Genomic DNA, 18,386 nt, shown 5'->3' on the forward strand with positions numbered 1-18,386 from the left:
CAAGGAAACTAACCTTGATGAAACCTCCACAGGCAACTATCATGCTGTCTCCTTCTTTCTCTTATGGGACAAGGTTATGGATTGAGTGGTCACCATCTGGGTCAACACCCACATGGAAAACAGCAGCTTTTCAGTCGTTCTGCCTTTGGCTCTGTCCATCACAGAATGTATAGGTATGGATTTAGACAATAATCTCAATCTAACAATGAAAGGGTGCAATTGTACTTTTGAGTGTTAGATCTTTCAGCAACATTTGACAGGTCAAGCCTGTCAACCACTTACCATGATGGTTTTAGAAAAAGGAAGCTTGCTGTTCTATAGGCCTAGAGGGGATGAAGTAAGATATAGCTGCCCTTGGCAGATTAAAAGCGTAAAATATGCAAAGTAAGTCTAAGGGGAACTCATACGAGTTGGTTCAAGGGATAGCAAATCCACAATGGACTTTTTTTCTTACCTCTTAGTGTTGGGTAATTACTTGAGGTTTATGCAACACAATGATAACCGATCCTTAACAGCAGTTTCACATGCTCTGGCTTTAGCTGCTACAATTATCATCTGATAAATGGGACATAGACTGTTCATCAACCCATCTAAGGACTTGCAGAGAACAGCTAATCTTCTCCAGCCTTACAGCATGAGAGAAGTCAGTTTTGTGTTTTTGCTCACAAGAGTTCCATCTGGCTTTTGTATACACACCTTTTAACTACAGGGATTAAAAACACATTTTTTCAGTCTAGTCTTCTGCAATATTTGAGCTAGCTGCAATTGCAGCTTACTTTAGCTCCATACTGTTGCTGGTCTTGAAAGATTTAGGTCTCTGGTCTACTGAATTAACAGCACAATCTTATGCTTCTCAATTCAGAAGTACATCCTTTCGCGCTCAGTGGGGCTTATGCGCAGGTAGTTATACAGGACTGCTGCTGAAAGCCTATATTTACTTATCTAGGAACAAGTTCCACTGGAATTTTACTTCTGAGTAGGATTGCAGTGTGATGCTACAAAAACGGATAATATATAATAATGTTATTTGTACCAGTGTAGAAGATAGTGATTATTTTTAAAGGATTTTACATCAATATTTACACAGTTGGATTAAAGGCCCCTGACTAACTGAAAGACTAGGTATAAACACAGTAAATAAATGAAAGAATGCATGTTCTTTAGCCAGTGGCAATCATATTTGCTGTATATCCAAGATTTCTCCTCTTTCCCTTTTACCTAATGAGTTTATTAAAATGCCAAAACTTGCACACTCTTACACTCAAATTGGCTTGCTAGTTGTTGTTGTTTTTTTGACAGGAGGATGTTTGGCATGTGGACCTTCTCCCAGCACTTTAACTCCAAGCTGGGAAAAGTTTACTGATTGAACCCTGCCACCAACTGAAGGCTAGCTGAAAATACCATTTTAATCCTTTGCATTGGTCTTGTCTTTTAGGAGAAGCAGACAAGAAATGTCCACTGTTGAGCTGATCCACGCTGACACTCCCATCATGAGCCCTACTAAAAATGTAACCAACACATCCCAGTTCTTCAGTAAGAGAAAGACTTATTCTCTCCACCCACACGTTTGCTTACTGAAAACACTTGAGGGTGGTTTAGTTTTGTATTACTCCCTTAAGATTTTCCTCTTTCTTGGAATATGGAAGCTGGAAGAAAATGAGGAACAAGATACACATTCTTGCTGGGGCTTGCAGCGCTGGTGTACTGTGATGCCCTGGAAAGCAACCGGGACTAGCAAGGGAAGCTTGGGGCAAGAGAGAGAAGAAACAGTACAGGGAAGTGGACATGAATCCAGGTCCACTGCTGAACTGTATGCATGCTACTGTTCCACAGCAATGATTAATATTTTATTATTCCTATAAATGCATGAAACATTTTCCCTTAGAGGTGTGGATTCTCAGAACACTGAAAAACAGACCGTACCAATCAGCAATCATTTTGAAAAAGCAAATCTTCTTAAAGCTTCTGTTTTCACCTCCAGTTTGATTGAGTGGTTGTGTGCATGGTGGTTACTCTACAGGGAGCAGTGATTCCTTTCCACAGGCATGCCTCTCTCGCGCTCTCCATCATAGGCACATGCACACACACACAGGGATACACACGCACGAGTCGGGTGCTTCATTCTTACTATACACACGTTTCTAAGGTCTCTTTGCTGGCTGATCTTCACAACAGAGAATCAGCAGTGCACCGAAGCCTAAAGATTTCTCCTCAGAGGAAAGAGACAACAATACTTAAAAGAAGAATATCGCATAGTGAAAAGAGTCACAGAGAAGAAGGGGTTCAAGTCCTTCTGCCTTTAATTGGAGGTAAATCAGTTCACACCATTAAAGGAAAGCACCAAGTATGTGTCAAAGGCAGAGAGTGGAACACATTTTCAGTACCCCCAACTACTGCTGTTAAAAAAGAGAAAAAGGAAAGGAAAAGGCTTGTGGGCAGCCCAGTGCAAGGCAAAACGTAGAGCTGGGCAGACAGCTGATAAAAGCTCCATCACTCTAAGGGGAGCCACTGGGAGCAGCTTTCCAGGACAGGCTCCAGAGGCTTCTTCACAGCATCCTGGGTGAGACCCCCCTCCCCCTCCCCATGCAGGCCAGGACCACAACCTTGGGTAAAACTAGTCTAAGAAACTCTTTGCAATTGCAGCTTGTGCAGAGCTTGGAAAATTTACTTTTTTGAACTACAACTCCCATCAGCCCAATCCAGCAGCCATGCTGGCTGGGGCTGATGGGAGTTGTAGTTCAAAAAAAGTAACTTGTCCAAGCTCTGCTTGCGTCACCTCCAGATGGGTCACACCTCTCACTACCTGCTCCCTTTGTAGGGGAGGCAGCAGCTCCCCTGCCCCAGGCATGCATGAGCAGCCCCTTTTCAGAAGCAGAAGGGCAAAGCAGAAAGCTCCACTACAGCAGCAAAGGGATTCCCAAAAGGAGCTACAAAAGGCATTTAGGCCCTACAGCTTTCAAAGCATCCTGCTGCACAACTCCACCTGAGAACCTCCGTTCTGGGTCTGGGCATTCAGCCTCCAGCAGTGAGCAACTCCAGCTGCTTCAAAAAAGAACAGCACAGGCCAAAAATGGCATACTCTAGTGATTCAGTTCCAGCGTCCAGCAGTCAATAGTTATGGGCACCAGAAGCAAAAGGGTGCATACATCTTACCTAACACCTAGCTCTAATTCTAATTTATAAACATATCTAGTCGCCGTCATCTTCCTTTAAAGCCAGCTATACTCACAAAAACATTGAATCACATCAAAAACAGGCACAAAAGCTATGCATGGGAATGAGAGATGGAGAAAAAAATCCTCTCACATGCCCTGGAAGAGGCTCAAAGCACCAGGTTACCCCTCAGAAACATAAAGGAGTCCTATATCCAACACCAGTGCAAGCTTAGAAGCTGGATTCCCAGTCCAGAAAATCCTAACACCCAGGTTTCCCCTCAGGCATCGCTAGGGATGGGGAACCTGCAGGGCAAATATAGCCAGCCCTCTTTCCTTGCCTGGGCCGCCACCCCAACTTGGCAGCCCCACCTTCCCTTCTTCTCAGTTATTTACTGTGGATCAGCTGAGCAGTGCAAGGGGGAGGGAGATCCCTGGGAAGCAAGGGTCAGCACTGCTCATCTAAGTGGAGGAAACAGGGCCCACGGAGAGGCAAGGTTCACTGGCAATGGAGGAAGAGCCTGCTCTTTTCCTGAATCACCCACTTGCTTGTCTCCTTTGCTGTGTGCTCAGAAACAGGGTGGGGTGAGGGGTTCTCTCCGCACACACAGCAAGGAAACGCAGCAAGCCGATGAGGGAGGGAGGTAGCCCTGTGTCGCCAGCTTGGCCCTGCCTGTAGCACTACGAGGCAGCAGGCAGCGGAAGCGGGTGGGTGGGTGGGTGGGGGACGACAGATGAGGAGAGTGTGTATGGATGTGTGTTAGCCGAGTGTGAATATAGCCGCCACGAGCACATTTTTAGATTTAGTCCTGCCCACACTGGCTGTGTGGTCCCTGGAAGGTCACCCATGAAGTAATACAGCTCTTGGGCCAAAAAAGGTTCCCCTCTCCCCCCCACATTGCTTTACATGCCAGCAGACTTCTCTCCAGCACGTCCCCAGATCTCTCCAAACTTGGTTTCTATTCTGCTGTGCAGAAAATGCAACAACTCCCTTCCAGTTAGCACCTTAGTATTCTCTCTCTCTAATCAGTTTTAATCCAACGTGCCCAACATTCTAACTCTAAATCCTCACACAGACCCCCCAAAATCTGTCAACATGCTGCAAACCCCACTTTATGAAGGAACAACCTCTCTCCCTCTCCTTGCCCCAAACTGCCATCTCAGCTCCCTATAAAGCCATGTCCTCATGCATTCAGTGACATGGCGCCCACAAAGGCTACAATCTTATGTACCTGGGACTGGGAATAAATGCCATTGAACCCAGGCAGATTTATCTTCCAAGCCAACACAATTACGATTGCACATCTCATAAACACTTCTAGCCCACTTCTACTACAGACTTTCATACCCCCAAAACAACATTCTTTCCCCCTCCATTAAAATCTTTCGGATGTCCCATCACAGTGGGCCAACCTACCCCAAATTTAAAACTGAAGCTATCTATTACTGCTCGCCTCTGCTCCTTGCTCTTGCATGCTAGAGCCTTAGATTTCAGACTTCTTGTATAGGTTGTGTGGTTCAAACTCCCTCTTCACTTGGCCAGACTTTTAAATAAGGAGCAGCTTCAGTTGCTACTGACACACCAAATTTATCGCTATGTGTGTTTTGTTTTTTGTGACTTTTGGCTGGGACCTTGCAATCTCCAGTGTTAAACAACAGCATGATAAAAACGTTACGTTCATGACAATAAATTAAAGAGATGTAAATATGCAATCACATTCCCCTTGCCCCATGGGAGGAATGGCAACAAAACAGTGGTGGCCGAGTCACCCTCGCCTACAATTATCGCTCCTCTTGTGAAAATGGAATTGTGCAAGGAAACATTCCCAAGTTCATAGTCCTAGAGAGGCCGTTTCTTCTGAAATGCAGGCATCTTGAAGTGCTAGACTGCCAGAAGACATCCAGACTAAAGTCTAATCAGAAGGGCCAGTACTGGATCTATTATGAGAACACTGTCCATGGCTGTCCCTGCTCCTATAGCCTACCCACCTTCAATGCCTCCATTCCATTTGGGAGGTAGACTATGTCCAGCTCAGTCAAAATAAGGTCCTCCTTAGGAAGTCACAGCTCATACTTCTGTCTCTTCAACTTTTGCCCTGGCACATCCTTCAATACTTTTATTCTCTTACGATGTGCTCCATCGTCCTTTTTACAAGCCTGTAAGGATAGGCTAAAAGGATCCAACAAGGAGAATGGAGACAGGCTTGAAGCAACATCCATCTCTATCTGTACAGGCCTCAGGCCCAATCACTACGAGAAGGTGGCTGCAAGGCCTTTAAGCTGCTGCTGCTGCAGGCATACAAGATGACATGTTGGCATCCCACACTTGACCAGATTAACAGGAAAGAAACACAGAGCAAAGAGCAGGGACGGGGAACGTGTAGCCCTCCAGATATTGCTGCGCTACAACTCCTGTCATCCCTGTCAACCACCCATGCAGGCTGGGGCTGATGAGAGTTATTTATCTATTTGATTTCTCACATGCCCTTCACCCATAAGGCCCCAGGGTAAGTTGGGAGCCCAACGACAACATCAGGAGAGCCACATGCCCACTCTGGCCACAGAGTACAATTCAACCATCTCCCTAACTTTCCCTGCAGTCTGAAGCTAGGGATATCCCAATGCCTATTCCCTCCCCACCTTCCGCTTTAGCATCAAGGGAAAGAAAAAAAAAGAGGCAGAGGAAAAGACAAGGATGGGGGAGAGAGCTAAAATGGGAGGCAGAAAAAAAATCTGAGTTTACACTCCAAGATAAGGAGAGGGATGATGGGAGGCTGTGAATGTGGAAAGGACCCAGGATGAACAGGGCAGATAATGGGGAGAACAAGGACATCTTCAGACAGCAGAAAATGTTCATTCGGGCTCCCGTTAAGACATAGGAAAGAGAACCGAGGAAGTCACAAGGAGTCCTGCTGAAATCCAGCCCTGGCAGAGGTGAGCTGCGTGGGGGGGGGAGAAAAGGCAGATTCACAGAGTTTCTTCTTTCTCTTTCTCGCTGGTTGATATAGTAGCAGTCGAGCCTGGTGCAGCCAGCTGGACGCTCCTCGTCTGCGGGTGCTGCTCTGCTCCTCAGTGCCCACTGTGATGGAAGGCTGGGGGACTGCTGTGGAGTCCTTGCTGAGCACAGCAGGTGGAAGAAGGGGAGATGGTTTGGAGGGGGAGAGCTGGAAGGAGCAGCACACAAGCGTCCGGGTGATGGTGGTGAATGGGGGTTGTGGGGAGGTGGAGGGGGAAAAGGAGTCTCAGCAGGCATTTAAGCCTAGTGCACAGAGAGGAGAAAGACACAATTTTACAAGGCCATAGTGAGGAATGCACAATAACCCCGATGAAGCAGCAAGGATGGAAGGGGGATAATCAGGCAACAGTACAGGCATGGAAAGCAAACAACGGCCAGGGAGGGGGGAGAGGGGAATCACAAGGTTGCACCTTCAAGGGGGAAGGGAGGAACTTCCTGGGCCAATGGGGCAAATTTGTGATTGGATAAAGGATGCCTTTAAGTACTGCATTCAAGGATGCCTTTAAGTACTGTATTCAAAATACATGCTTTGCTTAGTCATGCTCCTGGGGGGAAACACCACATGTTGGACCACCAGGGATCTTGGGGCAGTGATCAGACCCTCTAGTATTGCCTTTGCCAAGTTGGTGCCCTCTGGATGTTCTGGACTACAACTCCCATCAACTCAGCCAGTACCATGCTGGCAGGGGCTGCTGGGAGTTGTAGTCCAAAACATCTGGAAGGCACCAGCTTGGCGAAGGCTCCCTAGTACAAGAACTTAAGATTGTAGTTGTATAAAAGAAGACTCGCTTGGTTATTCTGACATCTCTTGCTGCTACCAGTCTAATATTTGGGGGTGGGGGCTTAGAGGGGAAAGGGGGAGCAGCAAATAAGATAGGGCAACTTCTGTTTCTCAAAGAATGTGTCAGTCCCCTGCTCCTTTCCAGAATCCACCTCCGTGACCTCATGAGCTAAAATGGAGTATTTGGTATGGAGGAGACGGCACCAAACTGCGCTACAAAATAATTCCTTTGGAGGTGGTAGAACTCTGAGCAATTCCATTCCAGCCTGCAGGTGGGGTTATCCTTTCCGATGCCCCTGCTCCTGGGGAGAGAGGATGGAAAGTGCAAACTCCATTCTGAAGCAGTTTTGCTCCGCTACTTTGTTTTGCATGATGCCTACAATGGCTTAAAGACACAGTCCACCCATGCAGCAGAACTCTGAGGTGGTACAGTGGAGTGTCCCACTTCAGACTGCAGGTGGTGGGTGGTGCTGGCATTTTTGACTACTCCCTCATGCAAAACACAAAAAACACTTTGCAGGTAAGGTCACACCAAACATTTAAAATACATTACTCCTCCAAAGAATCCTCAGAAGTATACTTTACCCCTCACAGAGCTATCATTCTCAGCACCCTTAACAGACTACAGTTCCCAGGATACTATGCGGGAAGCCACGTGCTTTAAATGTATGGCATGAACGTAGCAGGCAGGGGAGAAAGAATGAGGACTAGCAGCCATAGATAAGAACATAAGAAGAGCCCTGCAGGATCAGGCCAAAGGCCTACCTGGTCCAGCATCCTGTTCTCAAAGTAGCCAACCAGATGCCCATGGGAAGCCTGCAAGCAGGATTTGAGTGCCACAGCACTCTCCCCTCTTGTAGTTTCCAGCAACTGGTTCCAAACAACTTGCTTACTGGTAAACAGTAGCAAGAACTTGCATGTTGAGCTAAGTTGCCTCAGTGCAACAAAAGGGGCTCATTGTATATATGACACTGCATCATACCAAGCCAGGTGTTTATTTCATCTAGCCCAGAACTGCCTGGGCTTTGCCAACCTAGCTACCCAACACAAACTGTAGCTACCAGGGATTGAACCTGGGGCCTTATGTATGGAAAGCATGACCTCTACAGATAGAGCTACCACCCCTTCCTCTAGGGCTGTTGAAAAATATAGGCGGGGCTGGTAGGATCCAGCAACCTCAGGTTGATACCTTTTCTTTTTTGTCTCATAGGGTGCTCTGGTCGAATTCAGAGCAGCTGAGAAAAGATTAAAAAGGGTGTGTGTGCTGGAGCTTCATACCTAATAAAGCACATGCAAACCTGTAAGAATGAAAAATATAAGGCAGGTCAAATGAATGAACTGCTGAGCTTTACACCAAATCCAAAACTAAGTTGAATCATAGCAGATCACTCTAAAACTGGGGTCCCCAAAGTGGCACCTGTGGGCACCATAGCATCCTTAGGCACACACCCTTGGCACCCATCAAGGCCCCTTGCTCCTCCTAATTTAGGATTTGTTTTCTTTTTTTTAAAAAAAGAGGGTTTAGTTTTGGCTCTTTTTTGTTGGGAAGATTGCTTATTGTCTGGAGGTTATGCTTGCTTTTTTGTTTGTGTTTGTGTGTTTTGGATATTAGTCAGTGTTTTACCTCTGTTTTGGAGGGAGGGGGGTCATGTTCTGAGCATCACCAGTTTATCTTCTGTGAAACAGGTATTTTGTAGTGCCCATGACAGTTTCACAGATGTGCCCTCCAAAACATTGGGAACTCCAACTCTAGAGAGCAAGAAATGGGCGATGGAGAATGGGTAAACTGGGGTGAAGATTTAACTGAACTGTTACTTGAGGAAATATTTTCCACACTGATTTGCCTGCAAGGTTTGCAGTGGAACTTCTGTTAGGTGTCACAAATTCTGGGAAGCATTCTAGCGTGCACACTCACGAAGGGCATCAGGCAGGCCGGGTGGGGTGAGGCTCACCACTGTTCCACATGAACCAAGAGCATGATTTCAAAGAGCACATTTTGGGAAGCGACTGGTAGCAGTGGGAATGCTCTCTTTCAGGGGAGTTTGCCTGCCCTTCCTGATCTTCTCAGTGAGGAACTCCACGAAGCTTCCAAAGATGCTCAGGTTTCTCCAGAACACAGTTTGAAAGCTAATGGACTAGCAGAAGCTGATAAGCATTAAGGCATTTGAGAGGTTTAGTGTCTACTATTTGAGTCGGTCTGTTTTCAAGACTCCGGGGAATCTGGGGCAGCTGTAAGTTCCAGCCTGTCCTGGAGCTGCTCCTTAGGATTTCCATTTATAGCTTGCCAGGAGAGGATTGCATACCATTCTTAGATGCCTTAAGGCCAGGACACTGCAGCACAGATATCCAACATGGACACTGCCTCCTTTCAGCTTGAGAGGAAGTTCTAGCAGATCCATGGCCTTGGCATCCTTTAAGGCTCAAGCAAGTTGCTCTGTACCCTTGAACATCTAAAAAAAACATGCAAAGGGAAGGATTCCAAGCATAAGGGTGTGGCCTCTGCAGCAAGAACAATGTTCAATAATATAGAAATACTACTGCAGTGCAGACACACTACAAAGTGTAGCTACAAAGGAAACCACCTTCTAAAATACTGGCCCTTCACCAGGGATAAAGCCCATCCTAAACCCTGGAGAACAGGCCCAAAAGATGGGGGCAGGCAGTCCTTCCCCCCCCCAGGAGGTGGAATAGATCATAACAAGCCTTTCCCAATCTGGTGCCCTTCTGATGTTGCTGGATAACAACTCCCATCATCCCTGGAGATTAGCCATGCTAGCTGGGGCTGATGGAAGTCGGAGTCTGACGACATCTCGAGGGCACCAGCTTGGGAAAGGCTAGATCAGAACAAAGCGGAACACTAGCCTCTGGATGAAGACAAACATCATATTGAAAGAGCAGAAGGCAATGGTCTGAAAGGGCCCACATTAAATACAAAGTGTATCTCTTTGTGTCCTGAAGCAAACTCTGAAAAGCTGGGGCTCCAGCTGTGGAGGGAGTCTATTAATTAGTACCCATGACATTATCCACCCACCTCTTCGCACAATCCCTGGGGCAGTTTGGGAACTTTAAAAAAAAAATTTTTTTATCCTTTTCCTGTTGTTAAGTGAAGGATAAAAGTATATTGCGGGCAGAAGGGGGGAGGAGGAGAGGAGATATTTTTTATTCTTCCTTCAACTTGTAGCCCTCTATATCTGACTCTATTGAGTGGAGGGACTCTTTGGTCCAGAGTGGGAGGTGGTGTTGGGTATTGCAGAGGGAAGGGGAATTGGCAAAGATTATCACCCCAACCCTGAACTCCAAGGAGAGCCTGTAGTGCATCTCAAGGGCTCCTAAATTTATTTGAGAGACAGACTCTCCTTTGCATGAAGCCTGAGGAGAGGAGCAAGACTGATCAGCTGATCATTCAACTAGCTGGAATGTACATCTGCAATGCAAGCTGCAGAGCTAGAATCACACTGTGGATGGAGGGGCCCATTGTGTCCGCTGTTAAAATATTACATCTGTCTTCACTCCAGAAGGGAAGTGTCATTCTTTGAGAAAGTAAAAAATAGAACTTTAAGCCTTTTAGGATTGGCAGTTTTACATGCTCCTATTTCCCAAGTTCCTATTGAGTCCTCATATTCTCTTACAGGTTTTGACACTTGCTGCCTCTTAGGTACAATCCACAATCAAGATTGCAAGACACCTTGGTGCTGATTGGCTGTCATGGCAAGTTGTTTGCGACAGATGGGGAATGGAGAAGCGCATGCAGGCAAGTTAACAGCAGGACAGAGTATGACGAGTTAGTGAGCAATGGAGCAAGTGCATGTTAAATGTAATCAAAGCATAAAAACAATGGAAGGGCAGTCCCTCCCCATCCTTAATCTAGATCAGATGCCTTGCTGCTAGCTACATCTTATGAAGAAACTCAGAGGAACCAACATACTTATGGGGTACATCAAGGGAAGCAACGCACTTAAGCTGCTTCCTCAACACAGAGTTACCAGTGCTACATTCAAAAGTTGAGCCAGGTGTTCACCTTTCTAAGCCAATAGGAGAGAACAGACCTCAGAATCAGTCTCAAAGAAAATAAAATGAAAAATGGGGAAACAGATTTGGGATGCTTTTGGGATGCTTTTCATCAAAACTCAAATTCTTCCACCAAAACTGACTCATGACTTGGATGTAATAATGTGGTCACTAGGTACCAATCAATTACTTGGACATGGTAACATGGTCACAAGGAGTCAGCTGAAATCTCTTAGGAACTGGTTCCTGGCCAGAGAAGATATTCCACAAGCCCATCCGGCCCCAAAGCTTCCAAACACTCTGTTAGGCAACATGCTGCTGTATAAGAACAAGTCAACTCCTCTCATCAGAAAAGGACCAGCCCAGGGGTCAACAAAGAGGAAGAAGGGCAGCATGGGAAGTCACCTGCTCCAGCTCAGACTCTCCTACCAAAATGCAGAAATGGTGTATGTGGAAGTGCCCTCTTGCCACTTTGAGACAGCTGATATGCCTTTCAGTCTTCACACATTCACTCCACCGCCTCTCTACACATCCCTCAGTCACTGAATTCACACATACTAACCCATGCACCTCATTTTGGGGGGGGGCGGAGCAGCACACACCTAACACAATTAAAGCACTTTGAGTTCTTCCTACGAGAGCAAAGTTATCTCTGGAAGGAAAAGCAAGGGTTGTTTTTCTCTTTCTCTTGCCCCTGCCACAGATTTTTTTTTGGGGGGGGGGAAACAGCACTGTGGGATATTAGTAGGGGAGATCAAGGCACCTAAGATTAGTTGCTTCTGCTCTTTCTTTCCAAAACCAAAAAGGGGAGAGGGGAAGGCTGAGCAGTTCTGAGTGAATGGGAAGAACTAGATGGAAAAATAGCTCCCTTCCTGAGTCTGGCTACCTGGCCAATAAGAGGGGCGGGCAAGGAGCATGCAGAGGATGAATGAAGGTGGTCATGCCACGACAGGCCATCAGCTCCTTGAGATGGCAGGGGCAGCATTTGAAAGACAAAACTCTGGGGTTTGCTGCCCTTTGCCTCTCTTGGCTGGACTAGGAGGCTCTTGATGGTGGACTTGTACTTACCCCATTCCATTCTACGCCCATACTCACTTCCTCGCTACCATCTGTGGCGCTCTCATATTTGACGCTGCCCCCCAGGCTGTCTCGGCTCCTCCGCCTCTCAGAGCCGTCGCCCTCTTTCAGAATCTCTACCACCTTGGTCTGGTTAATGGGGTCAATGCCCTGCAAGGGGACAAACACACACACACACAAACAAAAACAAGGGGAGGCAAGTCAGGGCTTGACTTTGGCAAGGGAAGTGCAGAGCTCCTCAAACATTTTCTAGAGATGCAAGGCAACGTCTTACTTCCTGGCCATTTACCCTGTGCTAAAATAAAACGATTCTGCCAAATTCTGTACTTAAGACACAAACATGACTGCACATCATGCAGCCCCTTTACTCCTGCTTCCTCCCTTGGCAAGACTGAGTAACCACATCTTTCTGTTAACCATCATTTCCTAGTTCAGATATGAATGGATTCCAAGAAAGCGAGGATATTAAGCCAACTTCATTATTATTTATTTTATTTTATTTACCTCCAAAGAGGTGAAGGTAACGTACAAACATAGATCTCCTCCACCCGAGTTTATCCTTACAACAACCCTGTGAGGTAGGTTATGCTGAGAGAGAGAGTGACTGGCCCAAGGTCACCCAGTGAGCTTCGTGGCTGAGCGGGGATTTGAACCGTGGTCTCCCAGGTCACAGTCTCTAACCACTACACCACGCTGGCTTTAAACCATGGCTTCGTATTCTGTCTTGTTTAGAAACCATTAACCATACTTTTTTCTCATTTCGATGTACCAGGAAGCTACAGCTAATGGCGTCTTCCTGGCTTCTTCGTTCACACGTGCGAGCAGAGGAGGAGCAAAGGGGCTATATGCAGCTTGTGTATGCCTTGGCATATGAAGCACCTACAAAGAGCCCTGCTGGATCAGACCAAAGGAGTAGGACTCAACATTGGGGTGCCTAGCGGTGGTGGGCAGTGTCACCACTGTGGTGGCCAGGGAAGTGGGCAATATTACCATGAGGGTACATGGGGGATGAAATTACATGTGCTACACAGGGTTTCCCTGGCTCCCGCAGGGGCCCCTCCCCTGCGCCTCTACAGGCTTGAAAGCAGCATCCTATTGTTGCAAACAGAATAGGTGGGTGAAGTGTGCTTGGTTGTGGCACCTACGACAGCTGCCCTGGTTTGCAAATGTGCCCATGGGGCCAAAAAGTTTGGTGACAAACCAAAGGTATCTGGCTGGCCATCTCTGGAAAACCCACAAGCAGGACAAGAGGACAATGGCTTCCTTCTGCTGTTTCCCCCAGGATATTAAGCCAAGATTTGATCATGTGACTACAGCCATTGCACAGCCTACAAATTACACAAACACACACACATTTACAAAAAGCAAACAATTCTGCACGTATTTCCTTAACTGCCATCTTTTTCTCTTCTACTTCTGTTACTTGTGGGTAGGGCATGGAGCAACTGGAAGGGCAATGAGCCCATCCTCCTTCCCTCTGTAAGCTTCATCAGATTATTTCCCACACCCCTTTTATAGTCATTATGGCTAAAAATTTGCATTTAAAAAATTGAAACGAAACCCAAAGTTCTCCAGAAACTCAATTCTGCACTCAGTTCTCTATTTGAATAATTCAGCTGTGAAATACACTGAGCCCAGCCCACTTCCTGGCAACAAAGGAACACCAAGAAGAGCAATCAAGAACATCCAAAATGAACTCAAGTAAAAATAAAATAAAACAAAATGACAGCATCCCTGAAGCTCTTCAGTTTCACATCTCTGAGCAATTATTCTGTGATTTTGGAAACTGCTTCGTTTTATCTCAATCAAGTGGTATATAAATTTTGTTAAATAAATAAATAAAATAAATACGGGGGGGGGACAGGACACACACAAACTTATATAAATTTATTGCATTCCAACCAGCTAGACACAAGTTTGTGTAACAGTCTAAAGCTCTTTTTCTGGTTAAGCAGAACTTTCCCAAAAGGTGTCACTGACCACTTGAAAAGCAATGGCTACCTTCAGATAATCAAATTTCAATCCAAGATATGAATGATCTTTTCACACCCAGCACAGAGCTGCTCTGCTCCTTCCTTCATGTGGGTGGGGAAACAGGATGCCACAGTTAACTATAGCTTCCCAACATGTCCAAACTGGAAACTATCATTAATGGCTAACAAACAAGCCAGAATTTGTGACCCATGAACCATGGCTTCATATTCTAACTTGGTTTTGGAAGTCATTGACCACAGTTTCCACTACAGACATAACACAAAGTTATGGACAACTACAGTTTCCTGACATGTTTTCCTGCTGATGCAAAGAAGCAAAGCAGCTATGCACAAGTGCATGAAGCTCATTCATATCTTGGCTTGTTAAGCTAAGATTTGATTGCCTAAAGCCAACCAATGACAACTAAGTTTCTGCCAAATTTCTTAGCAACCCATGATTTTCTTGCTGACCAAGTGGAAGAATTCTTCAGAGAGCTGCAACTTTCCAGCAAAAGCCACACTGACTACAACTGGACACATCACCACCATCAGGGAAATCTATGAAGGCATGTTACGTATTTTACATATTCGATGACAGTCACTAATGTAGGCTTTCCACTGTAAGCCTTACAGTTTCCTGGCAAATCTAAAAATCAGTAGGAACATACAACTTTTCCTTTCTTCTCCCCAGAGCTCCCATTACAAGCAGTTATTTGTGAGTTAGTGCCAGCCTTACCTGTCTCCTGGACCGCATTGCACACTCTTCCAAAGTTTCTGCAGCCTCCAGTTTGCCCTGACGCCTGTAGAGTGCACCCAGGTTCCGCAGGGTGGTGTTCACTGTGGGGCTAAGACATACAAGCAGAAAGTACAGCACTGAAACAAACAGTCCTTGCTTACCATTGGAATACCCTGCATACCAAGCCAACCTTATCTACCACTTCCATTTTCCGTTACACTGAGACAACTCAGACGAACCGTTCCATGCAGCCATGATATAGAAGACAATTGCATAAGGAAAGAGGTACCTGCCCTTTCTACTAGGACCTTGTGGCCTAGCTGGGTATATTTATAACAGTGGTATTAGTACCAGGAACAGAAACAGGCATTGGACCGGACCCTTTGGGGCATCGCATCCTTAACACCCTTGCCTGTAGGATGCCTGCCCTTTCGTCTGTTCGGCTTCATTTTACTCCCTTGTTCTTTTTTTGGTCCATGCTTTTGCACTTCTTGTCACCTTCAGAAGTCTCTTTTATGCATGAATCACCCTAAAACCTTTGGATGGGATCCTAAACTAAAATCTTTCAAGTACGTTCACGGAGGGCTTTTTGATCTGGCAGATGCTTCTATTAACAGAATAGGCCATTTTTGCCAACATTCTATTCCACAGTTTCCCTTGTACTTCCACAGCACCACTTTCTAACCTGTTGTGGAGAGTCTCCCCAACTTTCTGGAGTTAATTTTCCGGAGGGGAGGGGAGTTGTGTGTGTGTGTGTGTGTGTGTGTGCAGATCCTCTTCTATTAGTGAAGACATCCACCATGAGTTTGAGGGAACCAGTTCCATTCCACCCTTTCAAAAAGCCACAGACGGAACAATTTAAAGGGCTTTTTCACTGATAGCACCAGTGTTGCAGAATGCTCTTCCTGATGAAATATGAGATGCCCCATCACTATTGGCATTCTGCCGGCTCTCAACTTCTTTAAACAAGCAACCCCTGACCCTCCTGTGCTGGTCCTACTCAGAGGAGATCCATTAACATTAACAGGCATAGCTAACTTAGATTCATTAATTTCAATGGGTCTACTCTGAGCAAGACTTAGCTGACTACACCACCATTTTAATTGCTGTTATAATGGGCCTGTTGTATTATACAGTTTAATTGTGGATGTTTATTTTAACTGAATTGTATTATTATATATTTTAGTGATGTGTGTTTATTTTTTTGCAATTAGTTTTATCCTTCTAAACAGTATACCTATCGATTTATTATTATTATCATCATCATCAACAACAACAACATAACAGAGAACTGCTGGGAAATACCATGCCTTACCTGCTGACCTTGCATGCCTTGTACCAGCCGCCATACTCTGCATATGGGGTGCTTTCTCTGTGCGTGCTCTGGAAAGTGGATGAAGGGAAGAGGAAAAAGAAGACTTGTCAGAATAATCAAAGCATCAGCCCACAAAGGGCCATGTCTAGTATGCCTGTCTTTGTTTGCATGTTTGCTAGGGATAAAAAGGTATAAGCCTATTTGGTCCCAGCTATTTTGTCGTCATGTTGATTCCTACACGTATGCTTTGAGACAATATCAATATAGAAGACTACAATTAGAATGATCTTCAAGGTGCACACCTAGCATAACAGGAAGCAGGAAAAAGAAGATCTGTCTACGTCAGTGCTTGCCTGCTTTGGCTTACTAGGTAAGGAAGGAAGATCTCACTGAAGCACTCAGGGACTTCAGAGCAGAAGAGCACCCAGGCCTTCCAGCCCAGGACAAGGCATGGAAAGGGTAGATTTCAGTGAAAAGGATCTGAAAGAAGATTCTTATCAGCCTCGGACTGAAACAGGCCAGGTTGTCTGTTTTCACTAGAGGAGGATCTATTGTGTTAAGCTGCACACACGTAAGAACATAGGAAGCTGCCTTATTCTAAGTCAGACCTTTGGTCCATCTAGCTCAGCACTGTCTACACTGACTGGCAGTGACTCTCCAGGAATTCAGACAGGGCTCTCTCCCAGCTCTGCACCTGAAAAACCGGAGAATGACATATCAGATACTAGGAAGATTAAACATATAATTAAGACAGATCTGCAAAGATACCAAAGACAACTTTGATGCAATTTGAGTCATTTTTTTTAAAAAGGGTTTGGTCATCCTGCTTGTCTAGAATTACACTAAGGAGTACAGAGGCAGCGACTGAAAAATGGGGCTTCCATTCACATTAGGTTTTTTGTTACATTTTACAGTTACAGGACATCTGCCTCAGTGCCTATTTCCAAAACCTATCACAAAGATGTATCTGGTCCAGCCCCAGATAGATGAGCTGGTAGAACGATGTCTGGGATTTCAGAGCTCACTGGTCTGTGGTGAAGAAGGACACACATCTGGGTCTCAGGAGGAAACAGTAGAAAGTAGCATAAGGGGAGACCTTACAAGAGGTGAATACAAGTTAATTCCTTTAACAAGTGACTAAAAATCCTTATTAAGCAGAAGAAAGAGCTGGTTTCTCATTTCTCTTCAAAAGGCTTATCACACAGAAGAGGGCAAAGAGGGGAGGGCTAGATCTAATTGGCTTAAAGTTACAGGAGGGGAGATTCTCCTTCACCATTAGGAGACACTCCTTGATGGTAAGCGCAGTTAAGTTACTGGACCAAATACCTGATGGGGTCTCTCCCTTGCTAGAATTCTTCAAGGAGAGGGAGGTGCTAGTTCTGGATTTCCTGCACTGAGCAAACAGAGGGTTGGGCTAGGCCAAGGGCCCTCTCCAACTCTATGGTTCTTCAAAGCACTACTTTAATGCTTAGCCAGAAACTGAAAGCCAAGCGCCAGCTCTTTGCCCAGCACATGCCCCCCTCCCAGCATTCCTGTCTTGCAACACCTTCCCACTGGAACTGTGTCCAACATTTTTTTTTTTTAAATCCCCTCAACATTTTCTGGAGCAGTCAGCCAAGGCACAGTAGGACAATTCAAGCATTAGTTCCTTAGGCTTAAATATATATAAAAGTGTCCTGTTTGTTTTTTAATACCGTCAGAGGAGAAGTTCCTCTACTGGACAATTCCCTGGCAGGCCTGATATCTGGGGGATTCCTTGATGGACACGCCTTAGGCTAATGCTCACAAGTAGTTAAGCAGTGAATGTCTTAAGAGAAGTTAATGCATACTAGGGGCTCTCCAGCAAGGCTGGGTAACAAGGAAACTCCAGTTTTGGCTACAGGCCTAAAGGGCAGCGACTTGGTAGCTCTCAGTGGGCTGTTCAAAATGTGGATTCCTAATCACCAAATCAGAGTATGGTTTTAACTGTGCTGTGTTTTACCTTAGTTTGAAAGCTGCAGTTCAATTGTTGTGCCCCGTTCAATTATTGTCTTTGGGATGGTCTAGAAACTGCTTCTCCCATGCTTAAGAAGGTATTCAATTCAGGCTCAAGGCACTTTACATGCCGATTGTGTGAAATGGTGGCCTGGGGCCACAAGAGACAACCAAGAGTACAGCTGTTAACGTCCTACACAAGTTCCCACAGCTTGTCCCTATAAACTGTCCTGGATCTCTCAGCCATCCCTTAACCAGTTCAAGCACTGTAGCTCTGACACAGATCAGCGTCCGACACAGCAATACAATTCCATGTGAGGCACTGACGGACAGATGCACAGCCAAGAACAGGCT

At 45.7% G+C, this 18,386-nt stretch overlaps 1 protein-coding gene across 11 annotated transcripts in view; it reads right to left on the reverse strand.

Annotated features, from left to right (window-relative positions):
* Nucleotides 1-18,386, reverse strand: part of KLC4 (kinesin light chain 4) — a 77,200-nt gene that overhangs the window by 22,562 nt on the left and 36,252 nt on the right. For 4 of the 11 annotated variants that reach the window (XM_061625473.1, XM_061625474.1, XM_061625471.1 and 1 more), the window contains exons 11-13: nucleotides 16,059-16,126; nucleotides 14,744-14,852; nucleotides 12,026-12,184 (exon numbers count right to left, since the gene is read on the reverse strand). In XM_061625473.1, the coding sequence (XP_061481457.1) occupies nucleotides 12,026-12,184; nucleotides 14,744-14,852; nucleotides 16,059-16,126 (336 nt within the window). The other 7 variants (XR_009762426.1, XM_061625478.1, XM_061625480.1 and 4 more) reach the window with 7 other exon arrangements.

This window comes from Rhineura floridana, chromosome 4, assembly GCF_030035675.1.
Source record: "Rhineura floridana isolate rRhiFlo1 chromosome 4, rRhiFlo1.hap2, whole genome shotgun sequence".
Taxonomy (NCBI): domain Eukaryota; kingdom Metazoa; phylum Chordata; class Lepidosauria; order Squamata; family Rhineuridae; genus Rhineura; species Rhineura floridana.